Source organism: Nicotiana attenuata, chromosome 7 (assembly GCF_001879085.1).
Source record: "Nicotiana attenuata strain UT chromosome 7, NIATTr2, whole genome shotgun sequence".
Classification (NCBI taxonomy): domain Eukaryota; kingdom Viridiplantae; phylum Streptophyta; class Magnoliopsida; order Solanales; family Solanaceae; genus Nicotiana; species Nicotiana attenuata.
Genome location: NC_031995.1, coordinates 27,897,543 through 27,916,005, shown reverse-complemented (window position 1 = coordinate 27,916,005; position 18,463 = coordinate 27,897,543). Strand labels below are relative to the sequence as shown.

Here is an 18,463-nt window from a genome sequence, read left to right as displayed (position 1 = left end):
TATATATATTTGTAATGGTTTTCTCATCGGATTTATTATCTTTTTCTTTGTTTCTGGCGTTTCGGTTGGAGAGTTGGATGAACGCATGGGACTTGATGACCTTCCGAAGCCACTTTGGACCATCAATTTTCATTTTCAAGAAGACTGACAACATTAATATAAACTATATTTCATCATAACGGAATAGTTGAAAAGTCAAGACCACCTTACATATGATCGTACGTAGGTCTATACTATTCCTCTATGTGACCGTATTTTTTCCTTAAAAAAAAAATCTTTTAACAACCAATCAAAAACTCGAGGAAGAGAAAAAATAGACTTAAAAGGAGGAGTCTTTTATTGTTTATTGCTAGGTGGTTAGAGATTGATGAGTTCGTCACACCGAAGATAGAGGCGGACTAAGAATTTTAATTGTATGGGTTCGGATCACGGGCTAAACTACAATTTACCACCCTTTTATTGAAAAATTATATAGGTAAAATATTAGGTTTTAGAGATATATAATATATATTGAATATTTTTTGTCATAGAATTCTTTTTAATTCTTTCAAATTTGAACAACCTTGGATAAATTCCTAACTTCACCATTAATATGGATGTCACTGATCATTTAAGTTACTAGATTCAAAATTTTAATACTAATATATATTTAACAAGTTTTTTAATACATTTATAAGGTTTAAGCAAAAGCTACTAAGTCGTTGCAGGACATTCGTCTTGAATGAAGATCTCTTTTTCTTTAATTTAATATATTTTGGTTAGTAAGTTGCATGCATGCAATATAAAATGGATCCACATTTTGCAAATAGTAGTAGTAATAATAAGTTAAGGAAGATAGAAGAAAAGAAAAAGAAGTGGAAAGACAAAAAAGAGGAAGGAGAAAAGAAAGGAGGAAGAAGAGTACTAGAGAGTCGGTCTAGGAGAAGGAAATGAGGAGTGGAGCGAGGATTTGGGCGACATATTAGATTGTTTAAATGAGAGAGAGACCCATTTTTTAGGTTCCTTTAGATTTGCAGCATTTAAAGTTATTTGAATTTTTGGATTCTTGATCAGTTTCCTTTTACTTCTTTGTTCCTTTTTTACTCTGATCTTTGTCTCCCATACACTCTCAGATACTATTTCCTCCTCTCTTCCTCTACATTTTATTTGGTTTATTAAATTGTCCACATTATATTCAAAGTTTACTAAATTATGGGGGGTTTCATTTTCTTTCCATAACCTGATTACTTTGAATTCTCTTTTTCTTTTATATTTGGGGTTGTTTTCAGATTTGCTGTATCTTAAGAATATCATGTTGTTGGATTCTGTTTATATATATATATATATTCTGTATTGCTTAAGAAAGATACAATTTTGTTGACGTTAATTTGATGGCTGAGGCAATAATGAGTATAGAAGATCATACACAAAGCAGTAGCAATAGCAAAAAGTTGAAGCAAAAAAAAGTACCACAAAGAGGACTAGGTGTTGCTCAACTTGAGAGAATTAGATTGGAAGAACAACATATAAAAGATGAGACTTTGCATTCACCTAATGTTTTGTCACCAAATTCAATTGTCTCAGCACAAGATTCCTCTCTTAGGCCTAAACTCAACTCTTCTTCAATCCCTACACAAACACCATTATCGTCGAAAAATTGTGACTCTAGACCAAATCCATCTAAAACAACTGGTATGATGGGTGAAGGTGAAATGAATTTGGGTCCAGGCTATGATGATTGCTCTAAATTGTGGAGTAGTGAGTACAGTCCTAAAGAAGAGAATCAGAAGTTGTATCAATATGGTGGTGGTGGTGGTGGTGTTCAGCCTAATCTAAATTTGTCACATGAACCCCAGATCCCACTTTTGTCTTTACCCAATGTGCTGCTTAGATCACAACAATATCAGCAGTCTGCTTGTTCTTCATCAATGGTAAGCCAGCTTTTAGCTTACTTATTACTTGCTGTACTCAGAGGCGGATCCAGAATTTAAAGTTGACGTTCGACCTTTAGGCTCTTACCACATTAATCCGTTATATTTTTGAAATTTTGGGTTCATAATTTTATATTTGTTGAAATTTTAGTGATTTTTTTTGCAAATGTATTTATGCTAAAATGCTAAGTTTGTTGAACCATACTTCTATACTACATCTGCCTCTAACAGCACAGTACTGTAAATCATTATTGGGCTAACATGTCTTTCTTTGTACTTAGTATGCTGAGGCTAATTAGTTTTATTGTGGATGTTGCAGGTGAATATCTCATCATCTGTAAGAAATCTTCAGATGGAGCCCCCTTCAAACCAAAGTTATAATGGCTGTCACTATTTACCTCTTTGGCCAGAAGAAGTGAAGGTAAATTTACTTGTCTTTCCTACCTGCATGATAGAATTAACAAAGGGCTAATAAATAAAGGATTAAAAGGTTGCCAGGATATTCCACTGTAAAAAAAGGGGCAGGCCGGTGCACTAAGCAAGGGCCGGACCACAAGGGTCTTACTGTACACAGTCTTACCATGCATTTCTGCAAGAGACTGTTTCCACGGCTCGAACCCGTGACCTCCTGGTTACATGACAACAACTTTACCAGTTACGCCAAGGCTCCCCTTCCACTGTCTATTCTTGAAATTTCTATTTTCTAGACTGTTTGTGCGGAAGAGATAGGTTTTGAAATTTTTGGTTGATAAGCTATTATTTTGTTTGTTAATGTAGATGGTTGGCATAAAAAGACCATATCCATTCCCTCCAGAATACCCACCCGTCCCTGCATTTCAAAGTTTTCCTCCGTGCTATATTGCCCCTGTATCTGGATCGCACGAATCAGCTTCCTTTAGTAATGAATGTACAGTACATTCAGAATCAGGAACTCTTCATAAAAGGTTTGATATCTCCCCTGAAGATGGCATACTTTTAGTTTTTGAGTACCTCTTGAGAAGTCTTTTTGGTCAATTTTTCAGAGAAGTTCCTTTAAGATCAAGAACTCTGTCTGAGGCAAAACCAAGAAGCGTTATCAGAGAAAATAGAGTTCTCAACGGAGATTTTCTCACATTGGCTCCTCCTACAGCAGTTGGTAAAGGAAATCAGCAAGATTTATCTAAATTCGAAACTACACCCTTTCAAGTAAGCAACAAAAGGACTTGGGTACCTTATTTTATGATTCCTGCATCTTATATGCATCTTTATTTACTTCTTTAACTCCACAGGAAGTTGCTGAAGAGCCTAGCACTAGGTCAGGCCTAAACAGATTAGTTCAACAACCTGTCTTCAGATTCTTCCCATCCGCGAATGTGCAAATTGGCCAAGCAGGAATAACCAAAAGCAACTGTCAAGGTGAAGTAGGAGGAAAAGTTGATCTTAATCTGAAGCTATAGAAGAAGTTAAGTCCATGTCATATGGTGCTTTTGCCATATGAAGAGGTGGCTGGCTTTGTTAAGTCCTCGAGGTGTGGCTTTTATTCTTTACATGGGTAGAAAAATTTCCTTGTAATGAATGTCTCAACATTCACGGGAATTGGAATAGTTTATAGAAAACTAGTTGAAAAATGAAAAAAGATGCCCTTGGCATCATGTTCCCCAAAGAAACAAAAATAGTTGTTTGACTCTAGTTCTATTAAGAAAGATGGTAAACAAAAGCTCTTCATTTCGTGTCTTGTGGGTGGTTGTGGTGCCTCTTGGAGTGAAGAGTAAAGGTGAAAGAAAAGTGACTTTTTTGCTTGTAACGATCTAAAATAAGAGAAGAAGAATATATGGGAAGCTTCAAGGATCAGTTTCAAGACATTAATTGCCTTTAGATTTACCTTGTTGACGAAGAGCTAGAGGCAGCTATTTTCCAGAATTTTGTCATTGACAAGAATCGTGAAGGAATACCTCTTTTGTATTTTGCAGAAAGTCTAACCATCTATATTAGTCTCTAACTATACTGCGATTTGCCATTCCAACTGTGTTGGAAAATTGGACACTATGGTGCCCAAAAAGGATTTAGGATTCTAAAAGAAAACAAAAACTCCGCCTTAATTTCTTCTTAAACTCATTTTTTGTGCTGTAGAGAGAGAGAGAGAGAGAGAGAGAGAGAGAGAGAGAGAGAGAGAGAGGGCCAAGAATACAATAGCACTCAGCTAAACATTCAATGGCATGGCATGTATGTAGACCTGAAAACTGAAAACCAAAATGTAATAAACAGAGCACTTGGAGTTTCAAATTACACATAAAAACAAGATTTCTCTGCTCAGTCGAGCAATTGAGAATTATAATCAAGAAGTTTTGACATATTCAGGACGTCTGATGTGCACTGCTGCTGAAAATATACACACCGAACTCTGATGTAAGACCAACCACATAAATCTTTTGTTCCATACTACAATCTATGACCAACCAAATACATAGTCAAGAACATAAACAAGTACAAGGGACAATGGATAAAGCAGAAAAGCTATCGAACAAGTCCAGAGGGGAAAGGTGGTGCGGATGCTCCCTAAGACCCCCATAACAATGCAAACTATTAGAATAACCAGCACTTCAGATGAGAAGTTCCATGTCAATCCTCTGATGTAAACAATTGCCAAGAAGACAGACAGACAAAGGAGATTGTTCATGGTCACTGCTCCATATAACTGCAAGATAGTATTAGAGATATCATTAATCACGCTGGGAAACAGTATCTGCCACACCAGCCATAAAAAGACCACTTAAGTGCCCAAAACAAAACAAGCTTAATTCCAAATGTAAAATCATGCAACATTTGAATTAGGAAAGGAAACCACAAGGAATGTTCTACCGTACTTCTATTGGAACAAAAGAAACAAGGCCTCCCTAACAGTAAAATTTAAGTAAAACATGAGTGATCATTGCATGAAAACTAATTTGCCCATGTAATGGCTGACATCTTCAAAATCTCTAGTTGAAGTTCTTGGTCTCTTTATTTTATTACTATATACCTTTTTTATGAATGATGTCTCTTCATTTACTTTGACAGACCATGATAGGTTAGCAAACTTCTATCTGCTAGCAAATCTAGCCTAGTAGTGCTGGTACAACTTGAAATTGTGAACAAGGGGTTTATAAGTTACCAATCTTCAGTTCAAGTCCACATCTTTTACGTCGTTAATTAAGGATTCGATCTTTTAAGTTAACTAATGAAGCATTGGATAGAAAAACATGATTTTCTACTACTAAAGACAAAGAAGTCAAATCAGAAAAACAGACCTCAGAAAATGTTAATGATGCGGATCTCTTATTTTTCCGGCTAGCAAAGATGATAGCCGACACTGCCTCGCTGGAGTTGGTTGCCAGAGGTAGTGCAATGAATGAGATGAAGAAAGTCGGAATACTCGTGGCACTGGAGAAATTATTAACAGCGTCCACCAGAGGATCAGCAAAACCAGCAGCAATAATAGTACCCAGCAACAAGAGTAACGCAGCCTTAATTGCAACTTTTCGAGGATTTTCAACACCCTCAACAACTTCATCACTTGTATCCCCCAAGAGACTGTGCTCCATCCTTGTTTGCTGCAAAAAACATCCACATTGTATCATATCTTCCTACCTATAACTATTTAAATAACGTCATCAGCTCAGAACATACCTCATGAAAATCGTCAAGGTATTTCATTGTATCAGGACCAGCTTCGCGAGAAGAACCATTAGAACTCCTGGCTTCGTAAAGCCATTTTTCAACTCCAGCAATGAATTCTTTCAGATCAAGTTTCTCATCAGAAGATGTATCGAAGTCCTTCAGTACCTTTGCTATAGCATCATTTTCGTCTAAGTTTATCTCCTCAAGACTGATTCCTACGACCAAAGCTCTTAATTCAGAATGGGAAAGATATCCATCACCATTTTCATCTATTGCGTTGAACAGCCTGTCACACAAACCTTCATCACATCAGCCAACATTCTACGGTGATATAAACAGGGCAGAAAGAATTTCAAGCTTACTTTTCTATGACTTGAATATTTGGTGTTCCATGATCTGTGAAAAGCCTCCCCAATGCATGCTTTTTTAAATGTTTCAGAATTCCTGATATGACATGCTTATGTTTTACATAGGCAAGTCTTCGTGTTTGTATCCAAGGCTGAAAGACCTGCATTAAAAGTTAGAAGAAGTTCAGCACGATTTATCTTTTTATCAGCCAGGCATATAGGACGATTAGGCTTTTTTTTTTCCTTTTACTTCTCTATTTTCTAAGAAGAGTGATGGAAAGCATTTTGTACTCTGATCCCAGCTCAACCATTTTGGCTATGGTTGGATGGAAGCTACTTGAGTCATTGGCATGCCAATTGAACTATTCAATTCAAAACTGTTAAAGCTGATTAGATTTTGCAAAATGTGCTCATTCTTGGGCATATTCTACGCAGATAATGATGTAGATTGTAGCAGTGTGCAAGAAAGAATAATTCAAATTGGATGGAAAGAAAAAAAATGACAATATGACAATTACCTGATAAAGGCAATAAGTAACGAGAAGCGATAGTGATATGATAAGTGCTATTAAGACCGCTAAATGTCTTCCTGAAGTTGAATGGAAGAGCTGTGGCAACTGCACAACAATAAATGGAATAACAGATACGGCCATGATCATTGCAGCATAGCTTGTCCAGATATCGGTAGTAACACCGGAACCTACAGAGAGAAGACCTACTCTGTGAGCAGAAGCACTATGATAGATAAAAAACTGCCTCCTATACCCATGAAATATAACATGCAAATGCTACTGATCATAAGGAGAATTACAAGGAATATGCTGTCACCATAGGACGTATACGAGGCCTAAAGTTTTTGACACTTAAATCCTTTTTAATCATATGCTAAGATCAAAATATACAGGATTTCCTCATTTGGCATCCAGATGGGTGAAAAGGTTTCATGAAAGTCCCTCTATGCATATAACTAGCAAATTTACATTCAAAATCTCAACAAAATCATCTTTTCTACTCGGAATTGTTTTCCTTTTTTTTCAACAAGTATGGATTCAGAATTTTGAAAGCCAGTGACAGCTCAGTAGCTACTCGAACTGTAATTCCCCCCAATATTTGCCCTTCAAGAGTAGTACAGATATGAACCACGGAACGGCTCCAGTCCTTCTAAGAAAAAGAACAGATTCATGAGCCACCTCTTCGTTGTTTTGCAGTTTATTAGTTAGCATGTAAATGATGTAAAAAGGATTTTAGACTTTGTTTTCTCTTTAAGTTCTTTTGTAAGAGCCAACTAGGCTTTTATAATATAATGCATCGACTTGTTGCAGCAGATCAACATAAGCAAGTTCGCGAGTAGATATTCTTAAGTTACGAGACAAACCAGTCAAGCTGAGCCCTTTAGTGTCTCTCAAGTCCACAGCAACAGAATTTTGTATGTCGCACTTGCCAACAATGCAACAGGTTCCCCATATCGCAGTAAGAAGCATCACTGTTGACCCAGCTAACAAGCCTATTCCTACAGAGACCTGGCCCTGAGCAGCTGCAGCAGTTCCGGATACCCCCGATACTGAAACAATGAGGTTAAAATAAGAAACTTGTGAGGCTTAATATGACTTGCAACAAGTGCTTTTAATGATATAATAACAAACCAAGGTTTTTTCCCGGAAATTATAAACTTAGCTAAGAACATAACAAATGATCCATATCAGCGATACCAACTAGTTCGATAAATATTCAGTTCTTATTACATTAACAGTAGGTCCCGTGTTGGCCATGCCTATTTACAGACTTTTATGTTTATATGATAGGTTCAAATCCAAACCACGAGATTCTTCCTGTTTTGGCGGTCAGAGCTATCCGATAGCTATAGCAGGTAATCAAAGTACGTAGCAAACTGGCCGGACACCACCACCATAAATGATAGAGAATATACAATTATATAGAACCCTGACAAATTATTCAGTTACAGTATCATATGAAATGGGCTAGAATAGAGTGAAAGCTGATCCCAATGGGACAACCATGAATGTTTCATGTAATGATGTTTAGTTTTTGATTTAATAAATATTCAGTTAAACCAAAAAAAAAAGTACAGAGGATTCACATACCTGCCTAATTTATTTTTAGTATTGGGGTTAGGTTTGTAAAAAAGTGGATTTCATTCTTTGAAGAATACGTTTACACATAAGGTTTGCTGGGTACCTAAGATCCTGGTGAGATGTCCAAAGCATGACGAAAAGGGTCAAATGGAACACCAATTTAAGTTAACTATAAGTCCTAAAAGTGTCTATGCATTGTATTGTACATCATCAATGAACATAACTTAAATCCAAAAAGATTAAACAAAATAAAACAAGACAAACGAAATTGTGGGATCTGTGTTCCCTTCTGGTGCAATTTTCAATCCCTCCAATATCCCATACTAATACTCCTTCTGTCACAAATTACTTGGCTAAAAATGATTTCAATTATTCAAAAAAGAAATTAATTAACTTTTAATTATTAATTATCATGATGTGTAATATTTCTTTTAGTCGTCAGATATATGTTAAGTTTAATTTCAAAACAAAAAAATGATGCCTGAATTCCTACCAAATTTTAATAATTACGCCATTATTTCCGGAAATATAAAATTATACTTTCTCTGCCTCAAATTATGCGATTTACTTTTACTAGTCTTTACAAGAAAGAATAATAAATTTTTATATTTAAAAATAATTTAACTTTAAATTATTAAATTTATCCTAATATAGGGCCACACAAATATTTATGACTAGTTTTAACTCAAAAATCGAAAAAATTTCTTTTCCCAGTCAAACACATTACACAATCACATATAGGGAGTAACTGGTAAAATAAACAGAGTGAAGGAAAGGACGATTACTATACCGAGAATGAGCATAGCATCAGGAAGAGCACCAAGCGCAGGAAGGAAAAGTCCACCAATAAGACCTGGCCCTAAAATCTCGAGCAACAGTTCACTACCGGAGGAGAGATAAGTAGCTGCCAGAAACATAAGGTAACCATACACGAAGATAAGGAAGACATTTCCTAGAGCAGTTTTAGTGCAAGGCAGAAAACCATAGCTCTGTTCACATGCCTCCTCTGTTTCAGCAAAAAGGGAGATAATTCCATGTTCACGACCACTACTGCCGCCGTGAACTCCGTCGGAGACCAGATCCGATGACGGCTGGTCGCTGATAACGCGGGCGTACGTGGCGGTACAGAAGATGAGGAGAATTACGACAGGAAGATAAGCTTTGGGTAACATATTTGCAAACTTAGAAATATCTACACAACAATTGGATTCATATATAGAGAGATCTGTTTAGTCTATGAGTGGGAGAGGTCACTGTGTTAACGATACGTGTTACTGACGCGTATGGACTTTGTAGACTGAGTTAAGGAGAGTGGGTCCTTTTTGAACGTGGATGCTGTATTATTGTACTATTATTTTGGTACATTAATGAGATTTCTTTTTTTCTCCCCTAAATCTTGCCCAAAAGTACGAAATTTATTCATTGATATGAATGAGGTGATCTGTTTACGTGGAAAAACAAACTAAAGGATGTTTCTTTTCTTCTTCTTTTTCCCCTCTTTATGCAGTTCATTCAACAGTAAAAAATCAAGAATATGGCAAATACATAACATATCTTTAGCTAACCGAGCACAAATCCTTATAGGAGGAGGTAGAAGTCGAAAATTCGGGTAGTAGATTAATAAGTACTCGAATTTATTTCATTTCCATACTATAATACTAGTATTATTCTTATTTTTAGATTTTTATTACTATTTGTTATTTCTTTTGCTTCTCTTTTCATTGTTTCTTTACTGCTATATTTCTTTTATAAAATTTGATGTGATTATGCTTTTCTTGAGCTCATAGTCTATCAAAAACAACATCTTTTTTTCCTAAGATAGGATGAGATTTGCGTTCACACTATCCTTCTCAAATTCTACTTCTAGAATTACACAGATTATGTTATTGTTGTAAAGTCAAGGATAGAATAGAAATGAATAAGAGAAGGCTAGGATTCAAACTGACTACAATTTCTTCTGGCTTTTCTCTTTTTCAGCTTTTTAATAATTGACAGGACCATTCACCTTATTGGGTCCAATTAATCGGTTTTATTGTTTAGTTTAATATCCTTTATGTACTGAATTACTTTTTGGCGACTGCCTTCTCCATGTTGTGCCAAGTAGACAGACAGATAATTAATTGTGGAAATGTCAACGGCGCCTAATCTTGACGCTTTTGTATCTTTACAAGGGAAGCTCTTTTCTAGATCTGCCATTTGTATAACTTCATACTTCCTTCGGTCCAAAATAAGTAATTTTTTGGATCTTTTTACCGATTAATAAATCCACCTTTTAACATTAATTAGCAATAGAATTGATCATATTAACCTTTACTATCTCACATAAACACTTCTAACACATATTCCAACACTATTTACTCCAAGGACAATGTAGGAAAAAAATAATTAATTCATTCTTGAAATCTGGAAAAATCACTTATTTTGTATCACAAGAAAAATGCCAAAAAATCACTTATTTTGGACCGGAGGGAGTACATACTAGCAGTATTTGTTACTTTAAATGAGGTAGTTTGATTTGGCACGGAATTTAAGAAAAAAAATTTGAATTTTGTGGTCTTAAAAGCTTAAGGGGTAAAATTTTGTGGGGCCATGACTTTTGTTTTATTATAAAAGCTTCTCATTGAGGGTAAAATGGGTAAAATGAGGAGTTTAAAGTTGATTTATTTCTAAATTTAGAAATGTGTCATTTATTTTGGAATAGACTAAAAAGAAAATTACCTCAATTAGTATGAAACGGAGGGAGTATTTATTAGGGGGAAAAACTCTACCACAATACGGTAGAGGGTAATTAAAAGCAAAAAAAATTAGGAATGGTTAACATGTTACCTTGATTTCTTGTACTATGATGATGAGTTTAACTTGTGGTGCGAAGAATATTTGCACAATTAGATCTAGGTAATTACATGTAAATCTCTTAATAATCATTAACTGGTAATCAGATAAAAATAGAAACTAAAATTAGAATAATTTTTATGCATATTCAATGCTTTAATTCATATTCTATGGAAGTGGGAACTATTGAACTGCTTCCCTTATTTGTGAAACGTAAATGACCTATGCGATACCCATTCCGCACAGTCAATTCTTGGACTGTTTATCTTTGGTATACTCCTTCCATAAGTGATCATTTTACTTTTCACACACTCATTAAGAAAATACAAACTCATAGAAAAAAAGATATATTCGCTAAATTAACCTTAATTAATTGTTATCTTGACACATTGGAATATGTAAATAATGACAAATTTTGAGAAAATAAAATTAACTCATTTTGCATGCACACTTAATTTTGGACCAAAATAAAAAGGATAAAAAATCACTTATTGTGGATCGGATGGAGTAATAAATTAAAGAAAAGAAGTTTCTTGGGCTGCTTTCTGCCTTTTCTTTACAAAAGCTAACTTCAACAATTGTTTTTAGTTTAACTTATTCATCCTTTTATAAAATTAATTTATGACGCAAAGGGAAAGGTTCGTTTGTTACGAAAAAATGTGTGATTTCCAATAGTATCTTAAGGTTTATTAATGGAATTTTTACCTCCTATAACAAAGGTTAACATCTTATTTATTTTAAATAAATACCATTTTAAAAAATTATATTCTATAGATACCTTTTAATGTTTATAGCAAAATATCTAATTTTGGTTACCTCCTACTCCTAAGCCACTAAATACGCTATTCAGTTACACTATTTTCTTTCTCTCTCTACTTTGATGCATGCCATTCTCTTCCCCCATTCTCTGAAAATACGATGCTTAATCTCAAAATTCCTCTCACCAACATCACCTACCATTAGTCGAAACCCTACGCTCTTTCCTCTCTCCTCTCTTTCTCTAGGGCGACATGGTATAGTATAGGCTGTGATGGATGCGCAGCCCTCTCCATCAAGTTAACATCAGAAGGGTTAAGGTTGAATCTCAAGAGCCTTTGTTTGGATCTCGTTTCCGAATCTGCCGCCTATGTTGTTCGAGAAGAAATCCAGTAGCGGAGCAGAAATTTAAAGAGTTTGATTGTGATTCTTGGAGTTGTAAAGGAACGGTAGGACAACAGTGTGTTAAAGTGTTGTTGCTTTGTGAGAAAGATGAAGAAGAATAGCTGCTGCCCATTTTGACATTCTTTGGACCCCTCTTTTGTGTTACCTTATTATTATGGAAATTTTTTTTCAATTTGGGGCTGAGCAACTTGGTTTTCTGTTAATATATTTTAATGTATTTTTAATGTTTTACGCTGTATTTACATGTATTTCATTGTATTCATTGTCTATTTTTTCGGTGTAATTCAATGTATCTCGTTGTATTCCATGTATTTCATTGTATTCACTATTTTTTTCCATTGTATTTTAATGTATCCCGTTGTATTCTATGTATTTTATTATATTCACTGTCTCGCTATATGCCATGAATGTATTCATATATTTTTCTTAATTAATATAATTTATGTATTCAGATGTATTGTATAATTTCTCTGAAGATTGCTATGTTTTTGGGGTATTTTTCGGTTGAGAATCTTTTTTATAACTGGAAATACAAAATTTGTGTGTTGTAATTGAGTCTGTTGAGTTATATTAGGAGTCGATTATGTTAATTGATTCACTTTCCGTTTAAATACAGTGTAATCCCCTGTTTCACGCCGTGAATACAGTTGAATACAATAATCTTTCAAGCTGTAATCCCATGTTTCACGCCATGAATACAGTCGAATACACTCGAATACAAAAATCTGTCTAGCTGTAATCCCATGTTTCACGCATAGAAATGCTACTGTATTCATGAATGCAGTAGCTTAAATACATCTTATAACAACAGAAAACGTATCTACAATCCGTAATATAGCAAATGGTATCTATAGATAGCTAATTACCACTAAAAGATAGTGTTTTATGAAAATTTCTCTTTATTAATTCTTATTAGGTGGCTCCTCTCCTCGTTCCATTATAAGGGCTACACCTTAACATCTTTTTCATCGACAACTACGTTAGAAACCTTAGGGTGTTTGGCTAAGCTTATAAGCTGGTCAAACTAGTTTATAAGTACTTTTCGGCTTATCTACGCATTTGATAAAGTCAAAAGTGCTTATAAAACAAGTGCTTATAAGTCAAAAATAAGCCAAAAGCTATAAGCTGGTCACCCGCAGCTTATGAATTCTTAGTTTATAAGCACTTTAAGTTTGACCAACATTTTTACTATTTTATCCTTAAAATATTTTTCTTGGAACAAAATTCCTACATCGATACTCACAGTCCCAAGTATTTATTCAACCTAACCCCTCCCCCCCCCCCCTCTTCAAGTCTGCAATTCTCATAGACTATTTAAGATAAGCAAATTCTCTATTACTTTGTATATTTATATCTATGAGATTGTGTATTAATCTTTGAACTGTATGTAATAAACGATGACATATCAAATTTTTGGTGTATTATTTTCTTAGTGTTGTGGTGATGAAGACAGTGTTTGTTTCTCTTTAAATATTTTGTCCTATTTAGATTTATTTTTTACTGAGAAAATTTTGTCAATTTATTAATTATTACAACTTATGATTATATGCTTATCATAAAATAAATTACATTTATCATAAAAATTATCTTATCTAAGCACAGTTGTATTTAAAATAAAATGACAAATAAAATTTTTTGTATTGAATCATTCTGGAATCTAAAATTTAAAGAAATTACGCCCTTATAAGTGTAAACAATTCTAAGGTTATTTAACTCATTTTAACAGAAAAAGAGCTTGTCAGCACTTTTTTATCAAATACTATCAATTTCAGTACTTGTACCCAAACACGTAACTGTTTATTTATTGAATCAGTTTCAGCGCTTAAAAGTGCTTTTCAACACTTAATGCTTATCAGCTACTTCAAATCAGATAATCCAAATGGGCTCCTTATCTCTTTATCCAAAAAAACCAATTAAATGATAAAATTCGAACGATTTTCAAGTCAAATGTGTAAAAGACCACATAGTTGTTGAATATATATATATATATATATATATATATATATATATATATATATATATATATATATATATATATATATAATATCTTTTTATGTAATTTCAGAATAATTTAATTTTACATTAAAAATTTTAAAGCATAGGTGGTCAACTTATATTATTAACTTGATATTCCAAAATTCGTGCTTCATTTGGATGGAGGGAGTATTGTTGTCCTATCAGGAGTTTAACACTGCCCTAAGGGTGTGATAGTGGAAGCGACATAGTTGCCAATTTTGGATATCAAGATTCAAATTGCAATTAAAAAGAAAAAACATAAGATAATTTTTTTTTTCTTCATTTGTCTTAGTTTGGACGGATATAATTGTCTACGTTTGCATTAATAAGTGTTTGACCAAAACGTGTTAGAACCTTTTAGCTAAATCAATTAATGATCAAATAGAGAGTAAATCCTAGCCAAACATAATTAACTTTAGATCTAAGCATATTGGACACTAGAATCAAATGAAGTTGAGTTTATGTAAAGTTTCTCAGATTGATTAAAAAGCATTCAATCGTAAATGATAAGCTTACATCTTTGATATAGTGTTCTGTATTTGTAAAGCAAAGAAGACAAAGAGAGAATCTCGTTGATAACTATGAGACCTAGCTCTATCGATTCAACCATGATGTTTGCAAAGGTCTGTAATCCATAATCTTGACTTCTTGCTTTATAGCTCAGAGGTTGTCTTCTGTTTCTTTTTCTCTCCTGGGATCCCCCTTGCCTTCTGCTTTTCCTTCCATATATAGCTCACCCTCCCCTTTATCCAACGGTCTTTTACCAGCATACCCTTCTTGACTATCTTCCTCTTTACTTGCTCAAGCGCGACCGCGCATATTCAGTTGTGCATGCCTTCTCGATGGCTCGATCTCGGCAGTGGCCGAGACGCTCGTCGCCCTTACGCCTTATGAGTGCATCCACGGCTTGGCCGACCCCTTACCGTTCCCCTTAATGGGGAGGGGTAGAATGGGGTCGCCTTATTGGGGTCGCCTCTTGGCGAGCTCGATGGGTAATCCACTTATGGTCAGATTTTGACCCATACAGTTAGTCCCTCCGCCTGTTGGGGTTTCCTTTTGGTGAGCTCGATGGGCGAATTCCGTTGATTTAAAAGTTGGGAGAAATCTGATCATTAGGCAAGGGTCGAGGTCCTTAAAGCGAGGTAGTGGTGTAGCGATCCGGGAACTTCATTGGACCGTTACATTAGTTCAGAGTTGGATTGTCACGTCAATTCAGGATACCGTGAAAGCCATTATGCGTCATTATGGCGCACGTTTCCCAGGCACCGTATCGTTTCCCGTGCCCTTTCAGTTTTCTGATTGGTGGCTCTTGGGTTTCCCACTCAGGACATTTGTGTTCCTATAAATAGGGGGAATCCCTCATTTGATTGTTGTGCTTTTCAATTTACCTGAGAAAGAACTCTACAAACTCCCTCCTTCTCTAGTCCTTCATACTTCTTCTTTCGCTAAAGTTTTACGTGACCATTCTCTCTTTCCCTTCAACGTTTTTGTTCATTTCGATCAAGACAGACAAATGGCTAGTACTTCTTCCCAATCCGATAGAGTTGTGGGTGCTCCGGGCGCCGGAAAGTGACGTATCCCTCTTTGAAGAGAGAGTGGAGATGGTGGAAGATGAGGGATTTCGACGGTGGATGAGATAGTTCCTCATCTGGGGAAGGCGAGGATCAATTTTTACAGCCCTTCCAGAAATGAACCGGAACCCGTTACCTCCACTATGGATGAGGCAGCGATCACGGCACTCAAAGCTAAGTGGGGAATCCCTTCTCATATCGAAATGGTGCCGGCAGGGAAGGATATTGTGCATTTACACCTCCCGGGATATTGTGCGTTTTACGCGTACCCCTTTGTTATCGGGTACATGCTTCCTCTACCCTCTCTGGTGGTAGACTTCTGCCGCTTCTATGAAGTGTGCCCGACTCAACTCTCCCCGTACGCGTACAAACTCTTTCTCATGCTTATCAAGTACGCAGAGCTTGCCGGCCGAGGAATTTCCTTGGGGCACATGCTTCACATCTTTGCTCCTTATTTTCTTTGGGGTACGATGATCCATATGCGCCATCGAGGAACCAAGAGTTTGGTGGTGAAGATGGACGATAAGGATAATCGCCGCTTTTGGGAAAGCTACTTCTATGTGCGGACAGAGCACCTTGTGGCGGACTCAGCTGGGTTTCCAGAGACGTGGAACTTCGCTCATGAGTTTTCCTTCATTTATTTTGTGTTTCCTCTTAAGGCGGTCGTCGATCGTCCTCTTTTAGGTGATATTGCTAAGGACATGTTTTTGCTTATGCAGCCGAGAGACTACCTCCCCCACTAGTTATCGATATCCGCGCGAGTGGGTGAGTGCGATTCTCCCCCATACAATGGGGATTCATGAGTGGGCGTCCTTCCATGACAAGTATGGGCGTAAGCCTCTTACTGGTGAGTCGGCCTGCTGCAATTTCTCTTTATCCTTTACCTAATAGTTTAACCTTGTCGTTATATGATCTAATCTCTTTTTTTTGTTGGTAGGTCGAAGAATGCAAAGGACGAGGGTTCCTCCACTCGCATTCTGTCAACCAGCGCCCCTTGCTCGGCTGTGCCGAGGGCCGGTGCCCGGCCTGCACCGAGGGCCGGTGCCCAGCCTGCGCCGATAGCTACTTCGCAATCTGTGCCATCAGCCGAAGCTATGCGCGTGGAGGCTACTCCCTAGCTAGAGACTCTGATTCCTGCAGTCCGTTCAACGGGCGAATCTTCCCACGCTGGTAGTGGGGAGGCCCCGCCGAAAAGACGACAGGTAGTGTTGGAAGAGGCTCCTCCAGCAGAAATATCTTTGAGAGGCGACCTTGACTCAGCAGTGCCCGAAATCAGTGGTGGTGCTAATCCGGCCATGGAGGCTACACTTATGAGCGATCAAGAGGCTGGTGTGGCGAAAAGACGGAGTCCCGAGGCTGCCGTTACTGTTTTGGGAGGCCCTTCGACATCCTGGATGAACTCCACTTCTTCTTCGGCCGAAGAGAGGAGAAAAGGCATCATGGTTGATGATTACGAGTCTGAATTCGACATTGATCCTGGGGACGTTAGGGTGTTCGAGGAGGGCTTTACCCAAACCGTAGTGAGAGCAGGAGGCCCTTCCAGAATTCTCAAAATTCTGTTGGATCTCAACCTTCTGCAAGACACGGTGGATTTTGTGCCACAGTTTGACCTTCTATGCTTTGTCGCAGAAAGAGGAGCTCTTCAGGATGTCAGCGACTCTAAATTGTCATGCGGTGTATCCGCGATAGGCCTAAGGGTGAGTTCCCTTTTTGTTTGTTTTCTTCTCCCTTTTTTTGCTTTGTAACCTTTGTCTTTACTGACTCCTTTCTTATCTTTTTGTTTTTAGTCATACATGCTAGAGGTTGTGAGTGCTCGTAAGCCCGAGACGCAGGCCAAGATTTTCGTGAGATGTACGAGCGGCTCAGGGCGGGTACTGGCGCTCAATCCATTAGGGAGGAGTTGGAGAAGAGAGATCAGGAGCTGATGCAGTCTATCCGCAAATGCAGTGAGCTCGAAGAGCTGCTCCGTACCAGATACGAGGAACTCGAGGTGGGCAAAGGGGTTGCCGCGGAGTACGAGGACCTTCAGGCGAAGGTGTTGTCTCTGCAAGCCGAGCTTGAGAAAAATGCTACCGGAGTTGAAGCGAGGTCCAAGTTGTGACCCATTGTGAATTCGAGCGAAGTCGAATTTCTCTTTTGATGAAGGCCGACGGCCGTAAGGGTGTTATTTCGAACGAGGTCGAAATTGTAACCCATTGTGGATTCGAGCGAGGTCAAACTTCCTTTCATATGGCGATGGCCGATTGCCGTAAGGGTGTTAATTCGACTGAGGTGGAAGTTGTGACCCATTGTGAATTCGAGCGAAGTCGAATTTCTCTTTTGGTGAAGGCCGACGGCAGTAAGCGTGTTATTTCGAACAAGGTCGAAATTGTAACCCATTGTGAATTCTAGCTAGGTCGAGCCTTCCCTTCATATGGTGGTGGCCAATGGCCGTAAGGGTGTTAATTCGAACGAGGTCGAACTTTCCTTTCATATGGCGATGGCCGATGGCCGTAAGGGTGTTAATTCGAGGGAGGTCGAAGTTCTAACCCATTGTGTTATTTCTATCGAGGAACATTACTCGTCGCCGTGTTGTTGTAAGGCCCCGGAAATTTTCGCTAAGTAATTTAGGATTTCGTGGTGTCACGTAGGCTTATTATAACATTTTTATGTGCTATTAACATGGTGTACATCCATTGGATTTGGTAAATATGTGTATAAGTCTTATGGTAAGTAATTTGGGGTCCAAGGAAAGGCCAAAGTCTAAGAAAAATTGGAAAAGTCCATAATAGGCAAAAATTCCCAACGATCTTGCACTAGTCCCTACTTTGAACAAGCACATCTAAATATGTATAATGTTTTATGTAATGAATAACCTATCATATGAAAGGTCTTTGAGTCAAGTTTCCAACGCTTCA

General features: G+C 37.1%; 2 protein-coding genes across 2 annotated transcripts; one reads left to right on the top strand and one right to left on the bottom strand.

Moving 5' to 3' along the window:
- LOC109228865 lies at window positions 884-4,350 on the top strand. Its single transcript, XM_019394103.1, has 5 exons — window positions 884-1,910; window positions 2,230-2,331; window positions 2,688-2,854; window positions 2,933-3,095; window positions 3,179-4,350. The coding sequence occupies exons 1-5, from the start codon at window positions 1,371-1,373 to the stop codon at window positions 3,344-3,346; spliced, it is 1,140 nt and encodes a 379-aa protein (XP_019249648.1). The 5' UTR covers window positions 884-1,370; the 3' UTR covers window positions 3,347-4,350.
- Window positions 4,118-9,256, bottom strand: LOC109228864. Its single transcript, XM_019394102.1, has 7 exons — window positions 8,777-9,256; window positions 7,269-7,454; window positions 6,412-6,593; window positions 5,909-6,054; window positions 5,556-5,832; window positions 5,177-5,479; window positions 4,118-4,584 (listed from the first exon to the last, which is right to left on the bottom strand). The coding sequence occupies exons 1-7, from the start codon at window positions 9,156-9,158 to the stop codon at window positions 4,336-4,338; spliced, it is 1,725 nt and encodes a 574-aa protein (XP_019249647.1). The 5' UTR covers window positions 9,159-9,256; the 3' UTR covers window positions 4,118-4,335.